We start from the raw sequence: 21,915 nt of genomic DNA on the forward strand, positions 1-21,915 counted from the left end.
TGGCTCTTGAGTCACTGTCATTAACATAATTCCTGGAGTGTTGTCGCTGTCTTTCTGCAGTGTTAATGAACGGATTCAACAATTTATAAAGGCAGATATAATTAACATAAAGATAACCAACCAACAACGTCAAATAAATGTTTTCTTTTAAGTTATTGCACTGCACAAATACTGGTTGACTGAATGCATCTATCACATCATATTTCAGAAACTTTGGCAAGACAGTTCAATATTTGTAATCCTATATTGAGCCTCAGAGTTTTGACCCAGTCAGCAGTGTCATTGTACCTTCAGCGAAAATATCGTGGGATTTCCCTTTTATTTATTGTTGGGAGGCGCATTTTAAAACAGAGGCACCATAAGGGGGGTACAAATGCAGGCATGACCACGCCCGGGGTATATTCATCATATCTACGAGAAATCTGTTTGGTTATGACATTACGCCAGTGTCTACGTTGTATTTTCAGCTATGACTATACAATAAAAATGTGCTTTGTTTTCCAGCTATTGAGAAAATCACTGACCGCGCGTGTAAATAAGCACTATACTAACCATACTCGTATTTGATAATGATGATGATGACACTCCTTACACACATCATTTGGGATTGTTTGAATATGTACTGTATAGTGTAACATAATTCTATGTTTAATTTGAATATGTGTTGGATTGTGTAATGTAACTGGGAATAAAAGATTGACTGAGTTGTTTTTGTTTGTTACAATCCATGCATTTGTAATATTGTAAGTCACCAAGTGTAATGCATGATTATGTTGTATTGTGTAATGTCGATCCTCTGTACAGACCACATACAGAGAGAGAGAGAGAGAGAGAGAGAGAGAGAGAGAGAGAGAGAGAGAGAGAGAGAGAGAGAGAGAGAGAGAGAGGGGAGGGGGGGAGGGAGGGAGAGAGATAGAGAGAGAGAGGGAGGGATAGAGAGAGAGAGAGGGGGAGAGAGAGAGATAGGGGGAGAGAGAGAGAGAGAGATAGGGGGAGAGAGAGAGAGAGGGGGGTAGAGATAGATAGAGAGAGAGAGAGAGAGAGGGACAGAGAGAGAGAGATTATAAATCAAAACTTGAAATTAGAATCAAATTATTTTATTGTTTCAGCAAAATGAATTGAACAAAAAGTCATTGCCAATCTTGAATAACTTGAAAACAAAACAAGTAAAAGGAGAAGATACAAAAAAGACATAATAAACAAAACAAAAAAGCCAGGTTATGGCACAAGTATGAAACAACTTTGAAAGGGCATTTTGGAATAGTTGGTTGGTTGTAACTAATGACCTTCTTGACAAGAATAAAAATTGGCAAGTAGAAATCACCCTCCATTAATCAAGCACACTGTACACATGCCACCCAAACACCATTAGCAACACTATTACTGTTAGTTTCAAATAATCATAAACGTGCCTTATCTTGCTAGAAAGGAAAGGAACTATTGTAACTTGTCTTTTCAAGTTTACATTCATTCATCCATTCTTCATTCATTCACGTTGTTTGAGCTTTGTCTCAACTTAATTGCTAAAGATATTGCAACAGCGAGTCAAATTGTTATCGATGAAGGAAAAGAAAAGCCAGGGAAAAGAAAACTCTGGAAGCAAAAAATATGATTGTGCGAGGTAGTGATGCCGAGTATAACATTTGGATGCAGCTTGCTGTAGACATTGCAAAGAAATGTCTAGCGATAGGATTCAAGGACGCATTTGTGGACATGTGTGGTATTGCTCTGTTCACATATCTTAACGATACCACTCTCATCAAGATGGGCTTCAAAGCCAACAAGTCGGACTGGGTGCAGGAGGCCTGGTTGGAAGACTGTTGTGACAAAAGTGCCTACGATTCCCTTGTTACGCTTGTTGTGGCCTTCATGACATGCAAGATCTGAGAACGTGCGGTGAAAAAAGGAAAATCAGTGAAGAAGTTCAAGGAAAAGATCAATTCAGGTTTAATGTGGCTGCGCTTTGTTCTTTCTATGGCACGACCCTTTTTGGTCAATGCCCAAGAGATTCTTGGGACTGTTTTTTTAAGTCCCTGTCACAGAGAGAGAGAGAGACTTTTACAACTAGGCGCTGGCAGTATCATCCACTGCGGGACTTTGGAAGTGTGTCAGAGAAGATCTGGTGCGTTGCCAAGACTCCAACGCAATCGGAATTGTTTCGGCAAGAGCAGCAGAGGAGTTGATGGAAGATGAAGACGATGCCCTTGACATCTTTGCATAACATAACATAATCGGTTTAAAACGGTCCGAGGACTACGATCAGCCATACTGAGACCAAAACACAGATAGATGAACATAATTCAACACGCAATGCAGATTCAATTGGTTAAAAATAGAAAGTTTAAAATAAAACAAGACTTAAAAACAAGAACCATATAAAAACCGCTTGCGTTTTACCTTCGTGTTCTATATATCCCACTGCATATATCCAACAAATTTGGTTCCAAATGCTTCACACACAAAAATTAACGATTTCTAACAATCAAATACTTAATTTTTCTCATGAAAATAATAATAGTAATGAATATGAGAAAAGTGAGTAAAGAATGGCCGCCATTGTTTACTGTCTTTTCTCATATTCATTACTATTTATTATTTTCATGAGAAAAATTAAGTATTTGATTGTTAGAAATCGTTAAGAGAAAGACTAAGCAAATATCTTAGCCTCAAATTGAAAACGTCCCCACATTCTGTCAAATTGTGCTCTACCGAATACTTCCACAACAAAAATTTCAAAATCCACTCACAGCATTAAGTGGATGTCATAAAAAAAATCACCACAGCACGTTTGGTGATGATCAGTCTACAAACGACTGAGATATAAGGTTATTTCTGGATGCAGAAGTCAAAACGTTAAATAATAAATGATCAATTATGTTCAGATCAATTGAAAATGCAGAAAACACTTAAACGGCGCAGTTCAAAGAGACAAAATCAAACTTCTTCAACCAATCGCAAATCGTCCAAAACAAAAACAAAAATTAAAGGAAAGGAAAAATAATATCATTTGAGTACACAACTAAAGATGACGAGTTGAAGATGTATCTCGAGCCAAGAGAGCATCCCGAGGATCCAAAATGAAAAAAATAAAATAAAATAAAGACAACGCGCAGACTCAATGTTCACTCAGATTCAGACAGTGGTTCAACATAACATACTGTTTTTGTGTCTAGACCACGGATACCATGGAGATCCAGGCACCTGACAACTCCTTTGTATGAATTGAGAGTCTTGTGAACATCCACCATCACAGGACAATCCACACGCTTTGTCTCATCTCTCTGTCACAAAGAGCCTCGAAAGTGTTGTAGCAAAAATGCAAACAAACCATTTAGGCCACACACACACAAAAAAAACAACCCAAACAACAAACAAAACTAATTTCAGTATCTCGAGTTACAAATGAAACCCTTTTTGTGACAATGTCAAAACTTACAAGACTGCTGGTGTACATCGGATTGCTTCAATGTTTAAAATAAGCACATGACAATCATATGCAGATTAAACAGCAGATGGACTCTCAGACGAATTCTCATTTCTTGAATAGCAGTCATTTGACTACTTTGCTTTGCCATTTTCTTTCTGTTCTTTATCTATGATCTTTCTCCACTCCAACCTCACTCTGTGGTACAACTGACGTTTGGTGTATCTCGTGAACAGGTCTTGGAAATGAAAACCTGCATCTTTGATCTGTTGCATGACATCTTCGTTCTTGATTGGGAGTTTATCCGACAATCGCTTTTCGATCAGTGGCCAACAGCACCTTTTAACCCTTTCACGATCATCAGGAGAAAAGACTTCCGCCCGCCCAAAGCGACATGAAACAGGTTTTCCCGGGATGTTTTGAGAGCTATTTGAACGGAGATCACATTCCAGATTGGGACTCTCATTGATCTCTGGCTGCTCCATTTCCTTCTCTGGATATGTACCGTCATCGTCATCATCATCTTCTGCCCCTCCATAGTGAATGAACGACTGCACGATTTTTGCAAACTTTGCGCTGTATTTGGCTCCAGCAGTTGTGTCATAGTGCTTGTCAGCGGTTTGCACTGTGTGGTCCATGTGCTTCGCCATCTCAATTTCGTGTTCTCTGCTGATGTCATGTTCTCGGGACAGACTGACGAATGTTTTCCGGATCAGTGTACACGTTATATGGGGAACATTCACATTGTGTGTCATGCCGAAGTCGTTGAAAGCCGCTTGTAGATTTGTGTTAATGTCACTGACACTGGAGTACATGCCATTCAGTTGACAGAACACTTGATCGTTTGGTGACTCAGGTCGCAGGAACTGAACATAGAAACGCAAAGTAGCAAAATCACGAGCACTGAAACGAATTCCTGCTGCTCCTGACGTTCTGAACGTCTTACCATCCTCTACTAAGACTACTCTCTCACCATTGTCACTCTCCTCCGCATCCATGACCTGGTGACATTTCATATCACATAAAACGCCACACCTCTTACCACTTGAAAGAGCTGTTTGCAGGATGATGTGGTTTCTCAGGCGTTCCACCACAATCTCCTTGCCTTCGGTGTAGTAGTTGCCTTCATCGTCTTTTCCACCTTTTTGGATTTCTTTAGCGAGCCCTTTTGCCATTTTCTTGTCGAAGTACTCCGACATGATCTCTGGAGGAATGATTTTGTCTCTCGTCTGGAGCTTTCTTTTTTGGTTTTCTTCTGCGACGAATTTGTTCACAGTGTGAATGATGCCCCGACATACTGTTCGCATGCCTTGTATGTCAAGACCATGAGAGACATAACATGACTGAAGGAAGTCAAAGAAATGTGACAGAGCAGACAAATAGTTCTTAATCGTGCCCCATGTCTTGGGCTCCTTTCCTGATGAGCTGCCTTCCTTGAGTCTCATGACAACAGACTCAGAGCCGTTGTCAGTGGTGCGACCTATCATTTTCAGTTGGTTGAGGCACGTCACTTGCATTTCATTTTGACCAAAACACTCCTCCAAGATTTGGTTGATCATGAAACGGACTTTTTTGTTTTGAGTTTCTCGTTGTTTCCGCTTGTTTTCCTCAAGAGATTTTGGAATATAATATCCCCCTTCTAGTGACTCAAACCAAATAAGGAATTCGTCTGAGAGTGCATCTGCTGTGACCCGATTTGGGTCAGGAGTTTTGGCATTCTCGCATTGTTTCTCGCATTGTTTGGCTGTTTCAAGTGCCTCTGCTCTTGAAAGCTGGTGGTGTTTTTGCAAGTGCTTGTCTGGTCTAGTTCCAACCCAAGAACAAGACTTGAGTGCACATCGTTTCTTCGGATAAGACCGTTTTGGTCGAGATTTAGAGTCTTTTATCAACTTTTCAACTTCAAAGCGGGGAATATCAGGGTGGACATTTTCGTAGTGTCGTTTCAAATTCACAACTTCTCCTGGACATCCTGCGACAGGACACCGACGTCTGCCTCGGTGCTTCTTTGTGTTGACATGCTGCTTACGTCTCCTTGCTTTCTTTTCAACGGATCTGCTTACGTCTCCTTGCTTCCGTTTCAACGGATCTGTAAATAAACACAAAACAAGAAATTGAGGTGATGTTTGACAATGCAAGAAATGAAATTCATATTCAAATGTCATGCCACGTGTGTGCAGAGCCTTCTACTGGGCTCACTTCAGTCATTTGTCATGCCACGTGTGTGTAGAGACTGCAACTGGGCTCACTTCAGTCATTTGTCATACCAGGTGTGTGTAGAGACTGTCACAGTTGGTCCCTTGCTTAAACATCACTCACTGTGTTGACGTCTTTTTTTATCTGTGGCAACACAGATCTATAAGTCACTCGGTCCGTCCGTCTGTCTGTCGGTCGGTCGGTCTGTCTGTCTAAAAAAAATGTCTCAAAAAAATGTCCAAATTTGGTGTTCAAGCAAGGCCATAGTCTGTGATATGTGCATCCGAGACTACTTTTGGTTCAGGAAAGGTGAAGGTCGTCAGATTATTATATGTGCAGCCGAGACTTCTTTCTTCTTTCCTGTGCGTAAATTTCTTGATTTTGCTAGCAAAGACTCGGCAGTTTCCGTTTAAAAATTGCGTCAGAACTTGGAAACGTCACTTTCGCTTTTTTTTTTACAAAGCTTCTATGATGACGAAGACTTTGAGCTAAGTAAACAACCTGTCACCGATTCGTTAAAAATTACAAGCCTTCAGTCAAGATTTTGACCGGAGCGGCGTGGGCCCTAGCTACTGCATTTCTTGGGGCGGGGTGCCAATTTGCAGGGCGGAGCGCCCTGCGCTCCCGTTAATTTCGACCCCTGATCAGAAATCAAGATCCAGACCGATGTCATATGTTTTGGACTGCCCATGTGGGCACAGCTTTATAGAACCTTACAGACGAACCTTCCCCCTCACCCTTCCACAGATGAGGTCCGCCCATTGGAGGATCCAGGGAATTCACCCCCACCCCCTGCAGTTGACACCCAGAAAAAAAGTCAGGCTTTTTACTTTTGGATAATTTCCAACTTAATTAAAATGGCAACAGAATGCACCTTTTGAGGTTTTTTCCCATTGAAACAAAAATTCTCATGGGGCAAGATCCCGCATCCTCTTGCATTCTTGATCTTTCGCACATTCAACATCACACAAAAAATAAGAAAATGAAATTTTGTTTACCTGTAGTGCCAACTTGGGAAACTGCATCATCGTGTCTTCTTGATTCTCCCGGATGCACATTTTGTTGTCCAAGTCCCCTGCAAACAGACAGATCATATAATGTCATGTTGCGTCTCAAATTTTCCAATTTATCAACTTCACATCAATAGCTATCAATGCGCGCAGCAGCAGACGCTCTCGTCACTCGCACTCACTTGCTCGCTACCACGCGATTGTAGCAGACGATGTTTTTTGCAGAAAATTCGGACATTTTCAGGCATGCCGTTATTTTAGGTGAAACAAGCACTACATGCATACACACATTACACACAGACGCATAGCACAGAATGCGTTGTCGATGTGACGGGGTGTCTTTGATCTCATATGAATGTCCAACGAAGCTCATTTGAACCTACCGTTTCAATCAAATCAGTTAGAGGTATTTCCCCACTTTCGTTTCCGGTACGAGAGATAACCATTGTAAAACTCCGCGGCAAGTCAAGGGTTTATGGTGGCGGACTAAGGGAGGTAACCCCAGATCTGCGACCCACCTTTCCTATTTGTATATATGAATCTTCGTTTGCTTTCATGCTGCCTGTGGATACACAGGCTTTAATCGCTGGAGATTTCTTAAAAAAATAATAAATATAAAAAATTAACAAGAAGGGCAAAGCCCATACGACTCACATGCTTTACACATTTTTCCTACCAAAATACATGTGACCTTGACCCAAGGTCAAGGTGATCCAAGGTCATGCAACACAAAGCTGGTAATTCAAGACATAGGAAGTACAATGGTGCTTATTGGCTCTTTCTACCATGAGATATGGTCACTTTTAGTGGTTCACTACCTTATTTTGGTCACATTTCATAAGGGTCAAAGTGACCTTGACCTTGATCATATGTGACCAAATGTGTCTCATGATGAAAGCATAACATGTGCCCCACATAATTTTTAAGTTTGAAACAGTTATCTTCCATAGTTCAGGGTCAAGGTCACTTCAAAATATGTATACAATCCAACTTTGAAGAGCTCCTGTGACCTTGACCTTGAAGCAAGGTAAACCAAACTGGTATCAAAAGATGGGGCTTACTTTGCCCTATATATCATATATAGGTGAGGTATTGAATCTCAAAAACTTCAGAGAAAATGGGAAAAATGTGAAAAATAGCTGTTTTTTAGGCAACATTTATGGCCCCTGCGACCTTGACCTTGAAGCAAGGTCAAGATGCTATGTATGTTTTTTGGGGCCTTGTCATCATACACCATCTTGCCAAATTTGGTACTGATAGACTGAATAGTGTCCAAGAAATATCCAACGTTAAAGTTTTCCGGACGTCCGGACGGACGGACGACTCGGGTGAGTACATACTCACTTTTGCTTCGCATGTGAGTCAAAAAATTAAAAAAAACTGGGTTTTTTTAAGTATACGTTGCTAGGACACTTACTTACTTCAACTTTATGTAATTGTAAATGAACCGATGTCTTTAAGACATAAAACAAATAAACAACGACACCCGGCTCATTGCCCCTTTAAAGTCGATTGAGCAAAAATTTTTCGTAGGTCATTGAATTCATTTTCGAGTTATTCACTAAAAACCGTTAATGAGCTTAATTTATGCACGTTGTCTTAGCCATTTTAGTCCCAAGGCAACTGAGCTGACCATTATGCAACTCATGACAATCATAATATTAGCGATTTCTGTTTTAAAAAAAAATCTCATTGGCGAGAGTTCAGTCGGGAGTTGCTGATAGTAGGTGACATCCTTAAATACCTTTTTGTGTTTTTTTTGTTTTCGTGTGCATTGTACATGTATAACTTATTTATCACTGACCAACGTACCCGAGCACCAGGCCCAAATGGTTAAAGATCGCAAATAAAAATGTGTCGTTTCTTTGTGATGACTATTCTGCAGCCAGTACTTCTATAAAATAGTTAATTTGGCAACACATAACTTTATGACCTTGCAATCGACCGACCAACAGACGGTGACTTGTGACACATGCAAAAAACGTATGCAGCAAGCAAGACCAAGCTTCAACTTGGTCGAGATGCTAACTATCATTAGAGATTAGCAACTGCAGTTGCCTATTGTATATTGTTTTTTTCTTAACTCTTGTACAGACTTGACTGAATATTGTTTTTCTTTTGTATTGTTTTTAGAGCTGGATAGTAACATTTCTGCCTCTTGTATTATTGTGTTTTCTTCACGACTGCACAGACTTTACTGAATATCCTTTTCTCTCCACAATCAAATGTCCACTGGGCTGGTGACTTTGCTCCACTAACACACTACATGGCTGGCTAGTTCAAAATAAGCTTTCATCTAGTAGCGGATCTACCAAGATATTCAGTTGATCACTCACGATTCATCACTAGATGACTCGGACTCCGACGTTGACTCCATGTCTGTCTGCCCTGGAATCCACCCTGGAATCTTTTTCTTAGGCTGTAGCAAAGTAAAAATGTAACTGTTACTTTGATAAACACAACTCCAATCCAAAACAACAGGATGATCTACAAGGTAAATTTGATTTAATTTTGTGTCTTTAAAATATCTACCAAATCTTGCTACATGTACCAAAAAACAATCCTTAGATTGTACTTAGGGGAAACGTCACACCTCATGCACGTGCAAACTATTTCTTCCTGATACGTCCCCGAATGGCCATTTAGATTGTTCACCACAAGCAAGAGGCAGGGTGTGTCATCTGATATGTAGTTCACTCTACAACAAGTTATCAGATTCATGGAGAGAGAGAGAGAGAGAGAGAGAGAGAGAGAGAGAGAGAGAGAGAGAGAGAGAGAGAGAGAGAGAGAGAGAGAGAAAGAGAGAGAGAGAGAGAGCTGCATACCGGAGGCTTCCATTCTGACTCTGAGTCATCTTCGCAGTTATTGTCACTGCTGTTGTCATCTGAACCCCTACAGCTAACTTTCTCCATATGTGGCCTGTCAAACACGAAAGAGACAACTTAATTCTAAACATGCAGATCAATACATGGTCCTTCTTGGACTAGAACTCCCTTAGACATTCATGGGTGTCGCTTCCTGTTTCATCACCAGACTAATGGTTGACATAGCCAAAAATTCCTTCCACATCATTCACAAGCTCATGGGTGGAAAGAAAGAGAAGAATATTATGGGTAACGTCTCTAAGTGACCTTGACAGACACACTGCCAGTGCGAAGGACCGTTCAGTTAGGCTGAGCAGGGTAAATATTCCCTCATTTTCTTCAGCTATTCCGTTTTCATAAAAGCAGATACATGTACTCAGTAGTATCAATTGGTAAGTATACTAAAATCACAAAATTTACCTAAATTTCGGGCTTTTTGCTGATTGACGACAATATGTTTGTGTGTTACATAATGGAATAATTAACAGTTACCAATATTAGAAGTCCATCCCCTCGCTAAATTTTGTAAAAATAATGGGTAAACATATTTTATATTAAAAGTAAAACAATAACATGACTGCAGATCCAATAACGACGATGAAGACAAAAACAGACAAAATATGTAGTGGCAAAAAGGATCCAAGAAATGTACAAACGCAGGCCGTCGGCACACAATCCCTTCAAAGGCAAAATCAATTAACACAAATGGCAATTAAAAAACAAATACCACTGACGTAAAAAAGAAAGAAAAAGAGATCAGAATGTTCACAATAAAGTTTAACAAAAGTCGAAAAGATTAATCAAGAAAAGCTTAACAAAATAAAAGAACAGCTATGAACACTTTTTGCATGTTATGAACATCTGTGGACACTTTGTTTTGACCGAGGCCTCATTGGCCTTCATTTTCCAGTGGTGCAATTTTCCTCCTTTTCCCGACTTTATTTTCCAGTTGCCTTTGTTTTCTATCATCCTACTTGCATCACGTTTTGTATGTATACTCACTCAATGAGTTTCTCCACAGGGTTATACTGCCCTTCTGTATTCAAGAGCGCACCATCACTGAGTGGATTTGTCTTGGTGCAGTCCGCAGGCATTCCTGGTGCATTCTCTGGCGCATCCACAATGTGTTGGAAGGACTTTGTTGTGTTCTCAGGCTCCATGTTGTCCTCCTGTTCTTCCTGAAATAGTCACCACTCACATTACATTTTCATTTTGTCAACCTAACAGTGCCTCCTAAAACTTAAAAGCCCAGCAAAGCACCACAAACCTATTCAAGGCTGTAACATGTAACTTGTATAAGTTTGTTTCTAGTGTACAACACGTCACATGTCACTGAAATTATCTGTAAGAGTTAGCTGCAGTGAAAATGTATGTAAATTTGTGTCTCTGCCAGCAATATCAATCAATGTGGACAAAAGTGTGTGTGTGTGTGTGTATCTTGTGTGTGTGTTGTTGTTGAAGAAATCGTGTATCGGTACTTCATTACTATGTAAATATTCAACCATGTTACTCTGAACAAGTTGTGAATTGATACTTCATTGAAACCAAGACTTAGTGTAATTTGAAGAAATCGTGTATCGATACTTCATTTACAAACATTGAATGTTACTTTATGTGAAGAAATCGTGTATCGGTACTTCATAATAGTGTAAATATTCATGCATGTTACCCTGAAGCAGTTGTGAATTGACACTTCATTGAACAATGATTAATTTGCAGTTTTTATGCCTGTGATATCCTTAAAAATGAAATCTTGATAGTATAAAGACCGCTCGCGCTGAACCTCCATGTTCTGGTGCTGGGTATCTGTTTGTCTCCACAAACTCAAGACGAATCTGAGATTACGGGATCTTTAACGTGCGCATATGATGGACTGCGTGTGATGCACACGGGGGTGCCCCATTCGATCGTTAGGTCTACACAAGGCCGAACCTGGAAAATGAATTTTCCTTATGGCGCTGACAGGGCTCGAACCCGGGTCCCTCTCATTGACAGCACTAATCGCTCAATCACCCTGTCCCCCTACAAACCGACAGACTTATGGACACACTTGTGTCACATGTAAAAAAAAAAAGGTGTAAAACAAAGGAAACAAAAATATTCATCAATTAAATCGATGTTAGTGTTTTTCCTTTAACTCTTTTCACACATTTTAATCTTTTGGAACAAAAGTTCAAGATGCTTGCCACCACTACATCATTATACATTCAACCTGAAAGTGAACATGTTTAAAAAAAAAAATTTGAAATTTATACGCGCGATACCTCTTTTGTTTTACTGAAAGAGCTCAAAACGCGGCGATCTATTCCAACACGTACGCCCATGTGGAGACATTCACACAACAACACAAAGACACACAACACACAACAGAGAACACACACACTCCACGAGGTACGAAGGAATGTTACTAAGCTGCTATTGGAAATCAGAATTTTTGAAAGATCATTTATTTTTTATTTTTGCGGATGGGCGGAAACAAATTACTGTTTGAAATGTGAAATTTCAGTTAACTTTGTGAACACATCCATTGCTGTTTGACTGCACAGTTTGATTTTGTGATGATCTCGCCAGCCCAGATTGGGGATAGAATACCAAAACAATATCATTAGCTTAACACACATTTGGGTTACCGGTCCCCAAAGAGTTCAGCGACTACAAACACAATATTAGTATGACATCTACTTGTCTACTTGATAGATAACAATGACTACCCCAATAGCATGTCAAAAGAACAAAAAGAACAAATCCTTACTGATGAAGCAAGTGTGCAGCAATGTTCACATTGCCAAGCGTAGCCACGCACTTTTGGTGATTTTTTCAGAGGTGGTTGGAGGCAAGTGTAATCATACCACTTGAAGCAGTCATCACATCTGTTGAATGGAAACGTTATTAAATTATCAACAATCGATGATCATAATATTAAAATGAATGGGTTTTTTTACTCTTTAAATTGGACTGGAACTGTGAGTGAGCGAGTGCGTGAGGGAGCAGCTGCATGTGCGTGTGTGTGCGATTTTTGTTAATTTTATCAGCTGTACATTGCCTGACAGTGTTTTCTCAATTTGTCATAACTTGTCCGCTAAATGTGTAAAATTGACATTGTTGCCCACTGTTTATAAGGGTTTCCTTGTCTGTGTGTAGCAAACCGTTTATCTTGCATGTATTGATTGCCATGTATTTCTGAATAAACAAACTCCTGTTTAAACCGACTGGAACTTTAGCTTGGGTTAACTTGTAACTGATAAATATCTCTCAGGTAATACCGACAGGTGGGTACTTTACAATTAGACATGCATGTAATGAAATCAAACGTTGCTCTTGATGATCAGAAACATCACTCACCTTACAGCGCTATCCACGTTAACTGTAAACGCACAAACAGCACAAATCTCCTGCAAAAACAAACAAACAAACAAAAAACACATTTAGTTCACTGAAATGGCCTGCAAAGAGCTTATTCAGGTTTTATCCAAAAATTTATCTAAATTTTGGTACTATCAAATACTTACCATATGATTTACTAATGCACTTGTCTTCAGATCGATGTGATAATATGCACCCCAAATACCTTGACCACCCTTTGAAAAAATCGTCTTTGACCGTGGTGGGTTGAAGCAATCAAATGTGCCCCTTCCGGGCACATAACTAGTATGATGATATTCTTTCGCAACAAGCTCATGCGTTCAGAATCTCAAAGATGGTCTTCACTGTTTTTTTCTTTTTTTCTTGTCCCCCCATAAAGCATATCAACACTACCTGTCCCAAGATAGGCCAATTGGTTCTAAGAGGATGTTAACACTAATTATCATCACCGATTTGATCCTCGCGATCTGTGTTTTACCACATCCCATCTCCTTCGCCACATCTCGGCATGATTGGCCGCTATCTAGTTTTTTCAAGGCAGCGACACGCTGCTCTAAAGTCAACGCTTTTCTTTTTCCTGCTGGAGATTCCATTTTCAAACACAGTAGTCTACTGTTGCTTTTGGTTGTGACTGTATCCACAATGCGGAAAAGCGAAAGTGAGCGAAAGTGGGCGAAGCGAAAGTGAGTGAGCGAAAGTGGGTCTCCATCTAAACAAGCCACTGATTGGTCAGAAAAGGGACAGGACAACCAATCAACAACCATTTGTGCTACGGCTACGGCTGCCGAGCACTGACTGCATAACAGTCGAGTTTTCGAAGTTGCGTTTTTATGTACGTTGTGTCCGTTTGTGACAGTGTTTACACTTCCTACGGTCCGAAAAATCGTGTCCGCGTCCGTAAGTGGCAGGTGTCCGCCCGTTAAAGGTTAGTTATTGTTGAAATCGTGTTCGTGCCATGATAAACTGTCCGTATGTAGCAGGTGGCCGTTACAACAAGGGTCCGCTAGACTCAGGTTTTACTGTAGTTTAAAACACATGAAAGACTTACAGATTTAACTAAACAGGAAAAACAAGCGCAAAAACTGCGATACATGTGGCAATGCCTTTGGTGGACATTTTTTGGACTTATTTTTTGAAAATTTTTGGAGACAGACTGACCGACCGACAGACCGACGAACCGAGTGACTTACGTTGCCACAGGTAAAAATATGGCAGGCCTATCCTTCAGCCCAGCCTACAGGGAAAGAATTGCATGGATTTTTGCCTCTTAGGTAACAGCTATGCTCCAGCGGTACTATTCTTTTTTTTGCAGAGAATAGCACTCTCCTGAACATATTAAGAGGCAACAGACTGTTGGTCTTTAATAATGACTGTTCCTTCTTGGTGTTGCAACTCTTTAGTCTCCACAAAAAGATGTAAAAGAGGGTGGGCAAAAGAAGACTTAAAATGTACATACCGAACTGAAAAGTCTGTCTGTCACCTCCGGGAATAGCACACGTAGCATGTAATCCATATTCTGAAAGAGAGAAGAAAAACCCCGTTCAATACCAACAAGCAATCGCTCCTTGATATCAGCTTGGGTGGTGGAGGTGATACCGGTTTTACCGCTAAAGTGCTTCCACAATCAAAACAAGCTCAAAATTCACCCAAAGCACTTTACGGACTGTGTCGTAACAAACAGTGTCAAAAACTATGCTAGAAATATAACTAATTATTCATCTAAGTAATTGTATTTGTGATACTTACCACTAACTGTCTTCTACTATATGCATTATCCTAGATTGTGCCAGACAACTTTAAAAGGAATCAACCTGTCGCTTTGCGTTGCGGGTTGAGGCAGAAGAGAAATTATCAGAGTCAACATGTGTGAAGACTCTCTCAGTGTCTGTCTCGCCCTCGTGTGCATCACATGCTCCATTTGCGCACGTTAAAGATTCCATGTTTATATTTTAAAAAACAGCAGGCCACTGTGGCCAATGGCATGGTATTCACATAAATACACCCTTGCTCGGTGCTCGGCGACAGAGTGGGCGACTTTACAATCTATCCAGGGTCAACTCTTGTACAGACTCTTCTCGTGCCTCTTTTGCCGATGTATTCATAAAAAAAAAATGTGTACGTTAAAAAAAATCCATGTTTGAGTTATACCTCATACACGCAAACAAGTAGAACATTTAGGGACTGCATCAATGACAGGACAATAATTGGTGTTTTGAACTATTACTAATATGTGGGTGAAATGAGTGTCCCTGAGTGAATGGTTGGACTTCCCAAGGATAATCGCCTAACAGGCTTGAGCCTCCTTCAGTCCTTGCAGACCATACTTGAAAGTGCGAGTTCAAATCTCAGCAAAAATGCGAAGAAAAAATGATAGTTCTCGTTCCTGTGTTTGTTCTATGATATGGGCCGTGTGCTCCATATTCCATCTTGTATCAAGAAATTGCACATAAAAATGTTCATTGTTATTATTATTATTATTCCTTCCCAACATCAAATCAAAGTACCCGCCATGGAGCATGACCTTGCCCCGCTGGCCTCAAACAACCCTGGAGAAGCAGAGGTGTCTAGATTATTACCTGAGTGGGCTGAGTGCGAGTGGGGTGTGTAAGGGAAGGGATGGGGTGGGGGTATGTACCCGAAATCCCAGTCAGCTTAGTAAAAGGATCTCACAGAATACTGTTTCTGAGAAGGTTGATTTTCAGATATATCAAAACCACGCCGACATCCGATTCAGAATCGGGAGTCAGTGGTATGAAAGTTAAATGACATTTCTTCCAAATCAACAGTGAATGCAAAATCACTCAATACAGTTACTAGCTCCACACCGATAACAAGTCATCAGCCAAATAATCGACTCCAAAACTCGCTCACACAAACCTAAAACGAAGGTGTTCCCTATAGAATTAACACAAGCAACTGAAGAAATCTGTTTTTCACGGCAACAAAAGACAACACGGTTGACCGGTCGAGTTTTTAATGGTGGAATGGAAGTAGCCTTGTCAAGGCCGTCCAGAGTCGGTTGAGGCCAGCGGGGCAAGGTCATGCACCAGGGCGGGTAAATTGATTTGGTGTTGAGAAGGAATCTCTGGTTTGATTCCTTTTAAAACGTTTTCTGGCATAATCGAGGATAATGCATGTAGTAGAAGACAGTGGATAAGTTAGATATAAATACTTAAATTGTTTTTTAAAAAATCATTCGCCGATTATTGACTGTCAGACTCAGAGTGCCAAATTATTCACATCTTGCATGTTTTAATCTAAAAAATAAAATCGTAACTACTTACTTCACAAACTTAAAAAGTGATCAAATTTTCTCTTCAAACAATACACATATTCCACTTTTGCAGAAGCAACATAACTCATTTCCTGTACTAATGCATTTTGGGCAGGCACAAAGTGAATGTGAAAGTTTGTGGCTGAATGAAAGAGTGTGACATGAAGTTCTTGTACATCATTGTAAAGAGTGTGAATGACGTTTTAGTTTAGATGTCAAGCGCTTAGAGCAAGCCTTTTTAACGAAAGTTTTTGATTTAGCGCTATATAAATGTTCTTATTATTATTATTATTATTATTATGTAGTGGAGTGGAGGCCTATTGGTTGCTGAAGTCGTTTGTTTCTTAAAAATGAGAGTGGGGAGGGGGCTTATAAAACGGAGCTTGGAAGTCCTGAAAGCAAGCTAAATTATAATGTTGACAGGCTGGAAGTAATACAGCTATGTTTACCTGTTGTGCCAACTTGGGGAACATGGACAGTAGACTATCCATAATCGTGTCTTCTTGGCCCTCCTTCAGCATAGCGATGCCGTTTTTGTTGTCCAAGTCCCCTGCAAACAGACACACAAGTTAACACAAATTAGAATTAGTTTTCCAGAAGCAGTCAGAATGAATCATGCCTATGCTACAGGCCTGAAAACTGGGCAACTACAAAAAGAAGGACAATCTGTTTGAAAAGCACCTTTTGCCATTTGAAAGTGATGACCGGGGTTTTTTTGAGAGAAAAAAAATTATAACAAAATACTTTTGGAGTACAGAACGAAAGAGGCCTACCGGAATCCTTTATTTGCTATAATACATCCCCCTAAAAAACCAAAAAACAAATGTTTGAAAAAACAAATGTTTGAAAAAAAAAGATGTTCCGACCTACCTACCCTATTTTTTTCGGCCATGTAACCGTAACCACACCTATTTTTGTGTGTGCCTAATAATATTAACAAAGCTCAAAATACTCTTGAATACTGAGGGATTTTGATTGATAAGCTTGGTCCTCCCACACTCGCCAATTACAATAAAATGACCCAAATCCTTCTATGTTCCTATGTAGCATTCTATTTTATTCCAAGTCAAATCCTATCGCACGTCGGGTTGTTGCCCTTTAGACTCAAGGCGTCTGCTACGGAGATACCATTACTCCACATTAACCTATAAGCCGAGAGCATTTCAGCCATATTGATTAGCCAGAAATATCCTTAACCACTCATTTCGTGTCAAAAGCATCGGATGCACCCCTACTCTATGCATGGAGACGTGGGTCAAGCTTTGGGTAACAAATGGTGTTGGTTAGAAAATTTCTACCATGATGCTTTTTGTCAAATAGCTTTCAGAGATAAGTTTGCTCACATCCATTACTCTGCTAAAAAACCTTTTCATACATTTTTGCTCTGTGTGGCTCAGTTTGGTACATTTAAGAAATTAACAATTTGAAGATTACGCTCATTAAAAATAGGCAACAAGTTTACATAAATGTAAATTCAATAGTTCAAGTATCATTACAGGTGCAGAGTTAACATACTTCTCGAATGACCTCCTTTCTTGAACTGGTCGTGTCTGTCACATTGTGTTTTTTTCGTAACAATGTTTTTCAGCTCTGTTTCCATTTCCTGCACCTTCACTTGCAGCTCTTCTTTGGACAATGCAATGATGTCCTGCAACAACACACCTCAATAAAGAATAACATTCATAACTCATATTCAACAGTTCACAAGACCCATCGGCAATCCAAAGCTTGGCAATATTCACAATTCCTTCTGCTCAGATGCTTTGTTTCCCCTCTTTAGCCCTTAATCTTATCTTACTGCTGAACATGTGAAGTATCGCAATTCCTTGTCGCTCAGTCCATCGAGTGAAATATGGTCAAGCAGGCATATATTACAAAAGTTGTATATTGTAAAAAGTAATCTTTATTGTAATTAATTTTCATGTGTTGCTGGAGTGCAAAATTGCGGCGGCCAGTTAACCTCAATGACAATGTGTTGACAGAGTGCCATAGTTGTGTTGGCCGAGTGTCTCAGAGTCAGATACGTTGGCAAAGGCCAAAAAAAAAATAAAAAATAGGTGTGGTTACGGTTACATGGCCGAAAAAATAGGGTAGGTAGGTCGGTGCAAACTTTTTTTTTGATTTTTTTTTCCAAACATCTTCTGATTTTTTCTCTCAAATTTTTTGTATATGTATTCTTGCAAATACAAGACTCCGGTGGGCCTCACTCGTACTGTACCTCCGAAATACTTCGTTTTAATTTTTTTTTAATTATTTTTTTTTAATTTTGTTAAAAAAACTTGGGGGAGGGCAAAATTTTTTTTAGGGTCGGCCCAAAAATCTAGGGACGGTTGGGTAACCGTAACCACACCTCTTTTTTTCTTTGGCCTAAGTGCAACAAAGTGTGTGTTCGCTAGGTGCCACAGGTGTATTGGCTAAGTGTCCAGGGTGTGTTTTGACAGTTCAAATACAAGATGTGTAGTTCAAGACATGGACCAACTGATGGTCTACAATGCATCAATTATTACATGGTCAAGGAGAGAAGTTTGATGATGACAGATATTCCAGAGACAATGAGGAAAGAAGAATGGTTGTTAAAGATGAAAGTTTCATGTTGCATGATTAATCTTTGGTATATCACTTTCCTTTACAGGTTACAGAACTGGGGCTTAAGCCAAGTAGTATTTGCACTGAAGTATGTTCATACAACTATGCTAAGCAGAAGGCAGATGACTTTAAAGTTTAATTATTTACAATTACATTATAATTATTCCAATTGCAGCTTCAGCAGTGCAGTTCTTGTTCATATTTTGTTTTATATTTTATTGGAACCGTGTTCATGATGGACCATGAATGCTGAAGATTATCTTTTATTATTAGTTAAAAGTTAATTGAAGTTAAAGTTCATAAAAAAAAGAATATCTGGAAAAAGAAAGATGTTTAATCTAGCAGACGATGCAAGGGCAATAACTATGTGTGGCGCTGTTGTTGGCGTGACCTGGCGTCACCCGCCATCTTTTTGATAATCAATAGAAGATCACATCACCCGATATAAACCATTCCGTGTATTTGTCATTACACGCATCAACACATTACAAAACACCTCACCTCACGCAGACATTCAGGAATAATTTGCACAAATTTCAGCTAAATTGTAGCTCTTATTTTCACCACAAAATGTTCAATCTCACAGTCGCACGATTCAATCACTGAATGATGAATCGGTCTCCATCATGGGACATCTTGCCGCCCCACTAACTTGACAAAGGCAAAAGACGTGAAAAACCCCACTTATATTTCACTCTTTCCTTATTTAATACGCAACAGCAATCAACATGCAATTAATAGACATGGAATGTAGACATTTACCTTTGAATTTCGTCGACGCCGTCGCGTTGCCATGTTCGTTGTCGCCATTACGCTGAACAAGTTCGATAACTCTCACTTCAATACGATTACCGCACCCCTTGCCCGTATCAACAACAAATTCACCGTGATCTGTTACTGTAAGAGTATTTATTTTCACAATGTTTTCAAAACAAAGTTCCAGAGATTCCATGCATGGTGATGAATGTAGCAGTAAGCTTTATGTTATACCTATGCAGTTATGGTAATTGAAAAAAGCCAAACTAAAAAGTTATTTGTCTTGAAAGTTTTGCACGTTACAACATGCTACTTAATACAAATGTGAATAATGACTATGAACAAACAAGATGACCATATTTATCCCTGCGTTTGTTAAAGCATATAGCACTGCCAAGCTTGCTTTTTTGAGTTTATGGTTATTGTTTTTTGGTTTCACAACAAATTGCATCAACTTTACTGCAATGTGGCATGTGAGCCTCTACTTTGGAGTCTTCGTGTTGTATTTGTTTGGGAAAAGCACGAGCAATAGTGTTCTTACATTAACATTTAAATGTTATCATAGTAATATTCATCGTATGTTACTGATTTCTCAATTGCTCCTTTACTTTCATATAAATCATGGAAAATCTTAAGTAACATTTCAACTACTACCACTGTAAGTACAAAATTTCGTAAAAAAACACAATAAACATGTCTATATACGTTCATCTTTTACACACAGTAAGTTAGGTGTAAGGGCAACAATGTATTAAAGTTTGGGAAAAATCCATTCATTTTTATGTGTTTTCTCCACGATTTCTGAAGGAACTGAAAATCGGTTATTTGAAAACGTAAGTCGACATGTTTAGTACATGCAAGACCTGATTTTTTCACAATCCTTGAAAATGCCGTGGTAGCAAATGAAACATTAAGTAATCATGTATTTCTTGACAGTTTATCGCCATTTATATTAGCCATCTGCCCACAGGTTGCCAAAAAAGCTATTTTTTAGCTGTTATTGTTATAAATCACGCTTATGTAACATGTCCTGTCCAGCCTACCACCCGTTTCATGGAACGAATTTTGCAAGCCCTTGGGCATATTTAACTACCATCTCACATGCCCCCCACTGTGTATTCGTGAAAACGATGTAGTTTTATTATTTTTACCTCGTGGTAGTGGCAAAGTCTTATGTAGCAATTTTCCACACCACCGGGTAGTGGTGTTGATGGTGGTGATGGTGCTGTTGTGTGTTAAGCGTGCGTGCGTGCGTACGTGCGTGAGCGAGTGTCTGTCTGTCTGTCTGTATATCTGTCTGTCTGTCTGTCTGTCTGTCTGACTGACTGTCTGTCTGTCTGTCTTTTTATCTGTCTATGTGTGCCAGCGCGTGTTTTCGCACACACGTAGGTTCTCCACGGTGCGAGTGTGATTGTGTCTGTGTCTTAGGGCTCCTCTGGGAGAGAGAGAGAGAGAGAGAGAGAGAGAGAGAGAGAGAGAGAGAGAGAGAGAGAGAGAGAGAGAGAGAGAGAGAGAGAGAGAAAGAAAGAGAGAGAGAGAGAGAGAGAGAGAGAGCGAGAGAGAGAGAGCCGCGCGAGAGAGAAAGAGAGAGAGAGAGAGCGAGAGAGAGAGAGAGAGGAAGAGTGAGAGAGGGAGAGTGAGAGATAGGGGCAGAGAGACAGAGAGAGAGAGAGAGGGACAGAGAGAGAAACAGAGACAGAGAGAGGGACAGAGAGAGAAACAGAGAGAGAGAGACAGAGAGAGAGAGTGAGTGAGAGGCAGGGGCAGAGACTGAGACACAGAGAGAGACAGAGAGATAGACAGAGAGAGAGAGAGAAAGAGAGAGAGAGAGAGAAAGAGAGAGACAGACAGACAGACAGAGAGACAGAGAGACAGAGACAGAGACAGGGACATGGACAGAGACAAAGGAAGAGAGCAAGGAGTGATGTCAACATTTCTAAGCTCAATTGAATCAGAAGGGAAGGCAGAAGTTGTGGGCCTTCACTCACCAAACCGTGCGAATTAGAAATACCGAGTTTGCCACCACTTGTGGGGATTCTAGAAATTGGACTGTCGCTCACATACGCTTGTTCCTAAGGTTAGCTCCTACCCACGCAGCTCAGGGACCCGATTTCAAGGCATTATTTCTGTGTGCCTGTGTGTACATTCTTCAAACTAAAACATACAGTATTCCCAGCCCGGATATCAGGTTGTATTTTCAGCCTGTACTGGTTTGGGAAACCAAACTCCCTTTTATAGTAACTCGTTGTCGCACCAGTGAATGTGTGAGTTTTCTCTGCTTGAAATGAGCGTTGCTGTTTTACATGCGTATGCAGAGCACCGATTTGACTGGGACAAGCCAGAAATCTCATTGCTTTTCGACCCTTGCAAGGTGCCAAACACTATTCAAACTGTTGCTTATCTGTCCAGAAGCTGAGGGAGTGGAGAAGGGAGGATGCAGATTTG

At 40.0% G+C, this 21,915-nt stretch overlaps 1 protein-coding gene across 1 annotated transcript; it reads right to left on the reverse strand.

Moving 5' to 3' along the window:
- Positions 1-1,081: 1,081 nt before the first annotated feature.
- Positions 1,082-18,877, reverse strand: LOC138982743 (uncharacterized). The gene is made up of 10 exons (XM_070356077.1): positions 17,644-18,877; positions 16,578-16,678; positions 14,311-14,370; positions 12,834-12,883; positions 12,244-12,361; positions 10,494-10,669; positions 9,453-9,546; positions 8,964-9,046; positions 6,616-6,692; positions 1,082-5,510 (listed from the first exon to the last, which is right to left on the reverse strand). Exons 1-10 carry the CDS (start codon positions 17,726-17,728, stop codon positions 3,559-3,561), a joined length of 2,796 nt encoding a protein of 931 aa, XP_070212178.1. The 5' UTR covers positions 17,729-18,877; the 3' UTR covers positions 1,082-3,558.
- Positions 18,878-21,915: the final 3,038 nt, after the last annotated feature.

This window comes from Littorina saxatilis, linkage group LG12 (assembly GCF_037325665.1).
Source record: "Littorina saxatilis isolate snail1 linkage group LG12, US_GU_Lsax_2.0, whole genome shotgun sequence".
In the NCBI taxonomy this organism is placed as follows: domain Eukaryota; kingdom Metazoa; phylum Mollusca; class Gastropoda; order Littorinimorpha; family Littorinidae; genus Littorina; species Littorina saxatilis.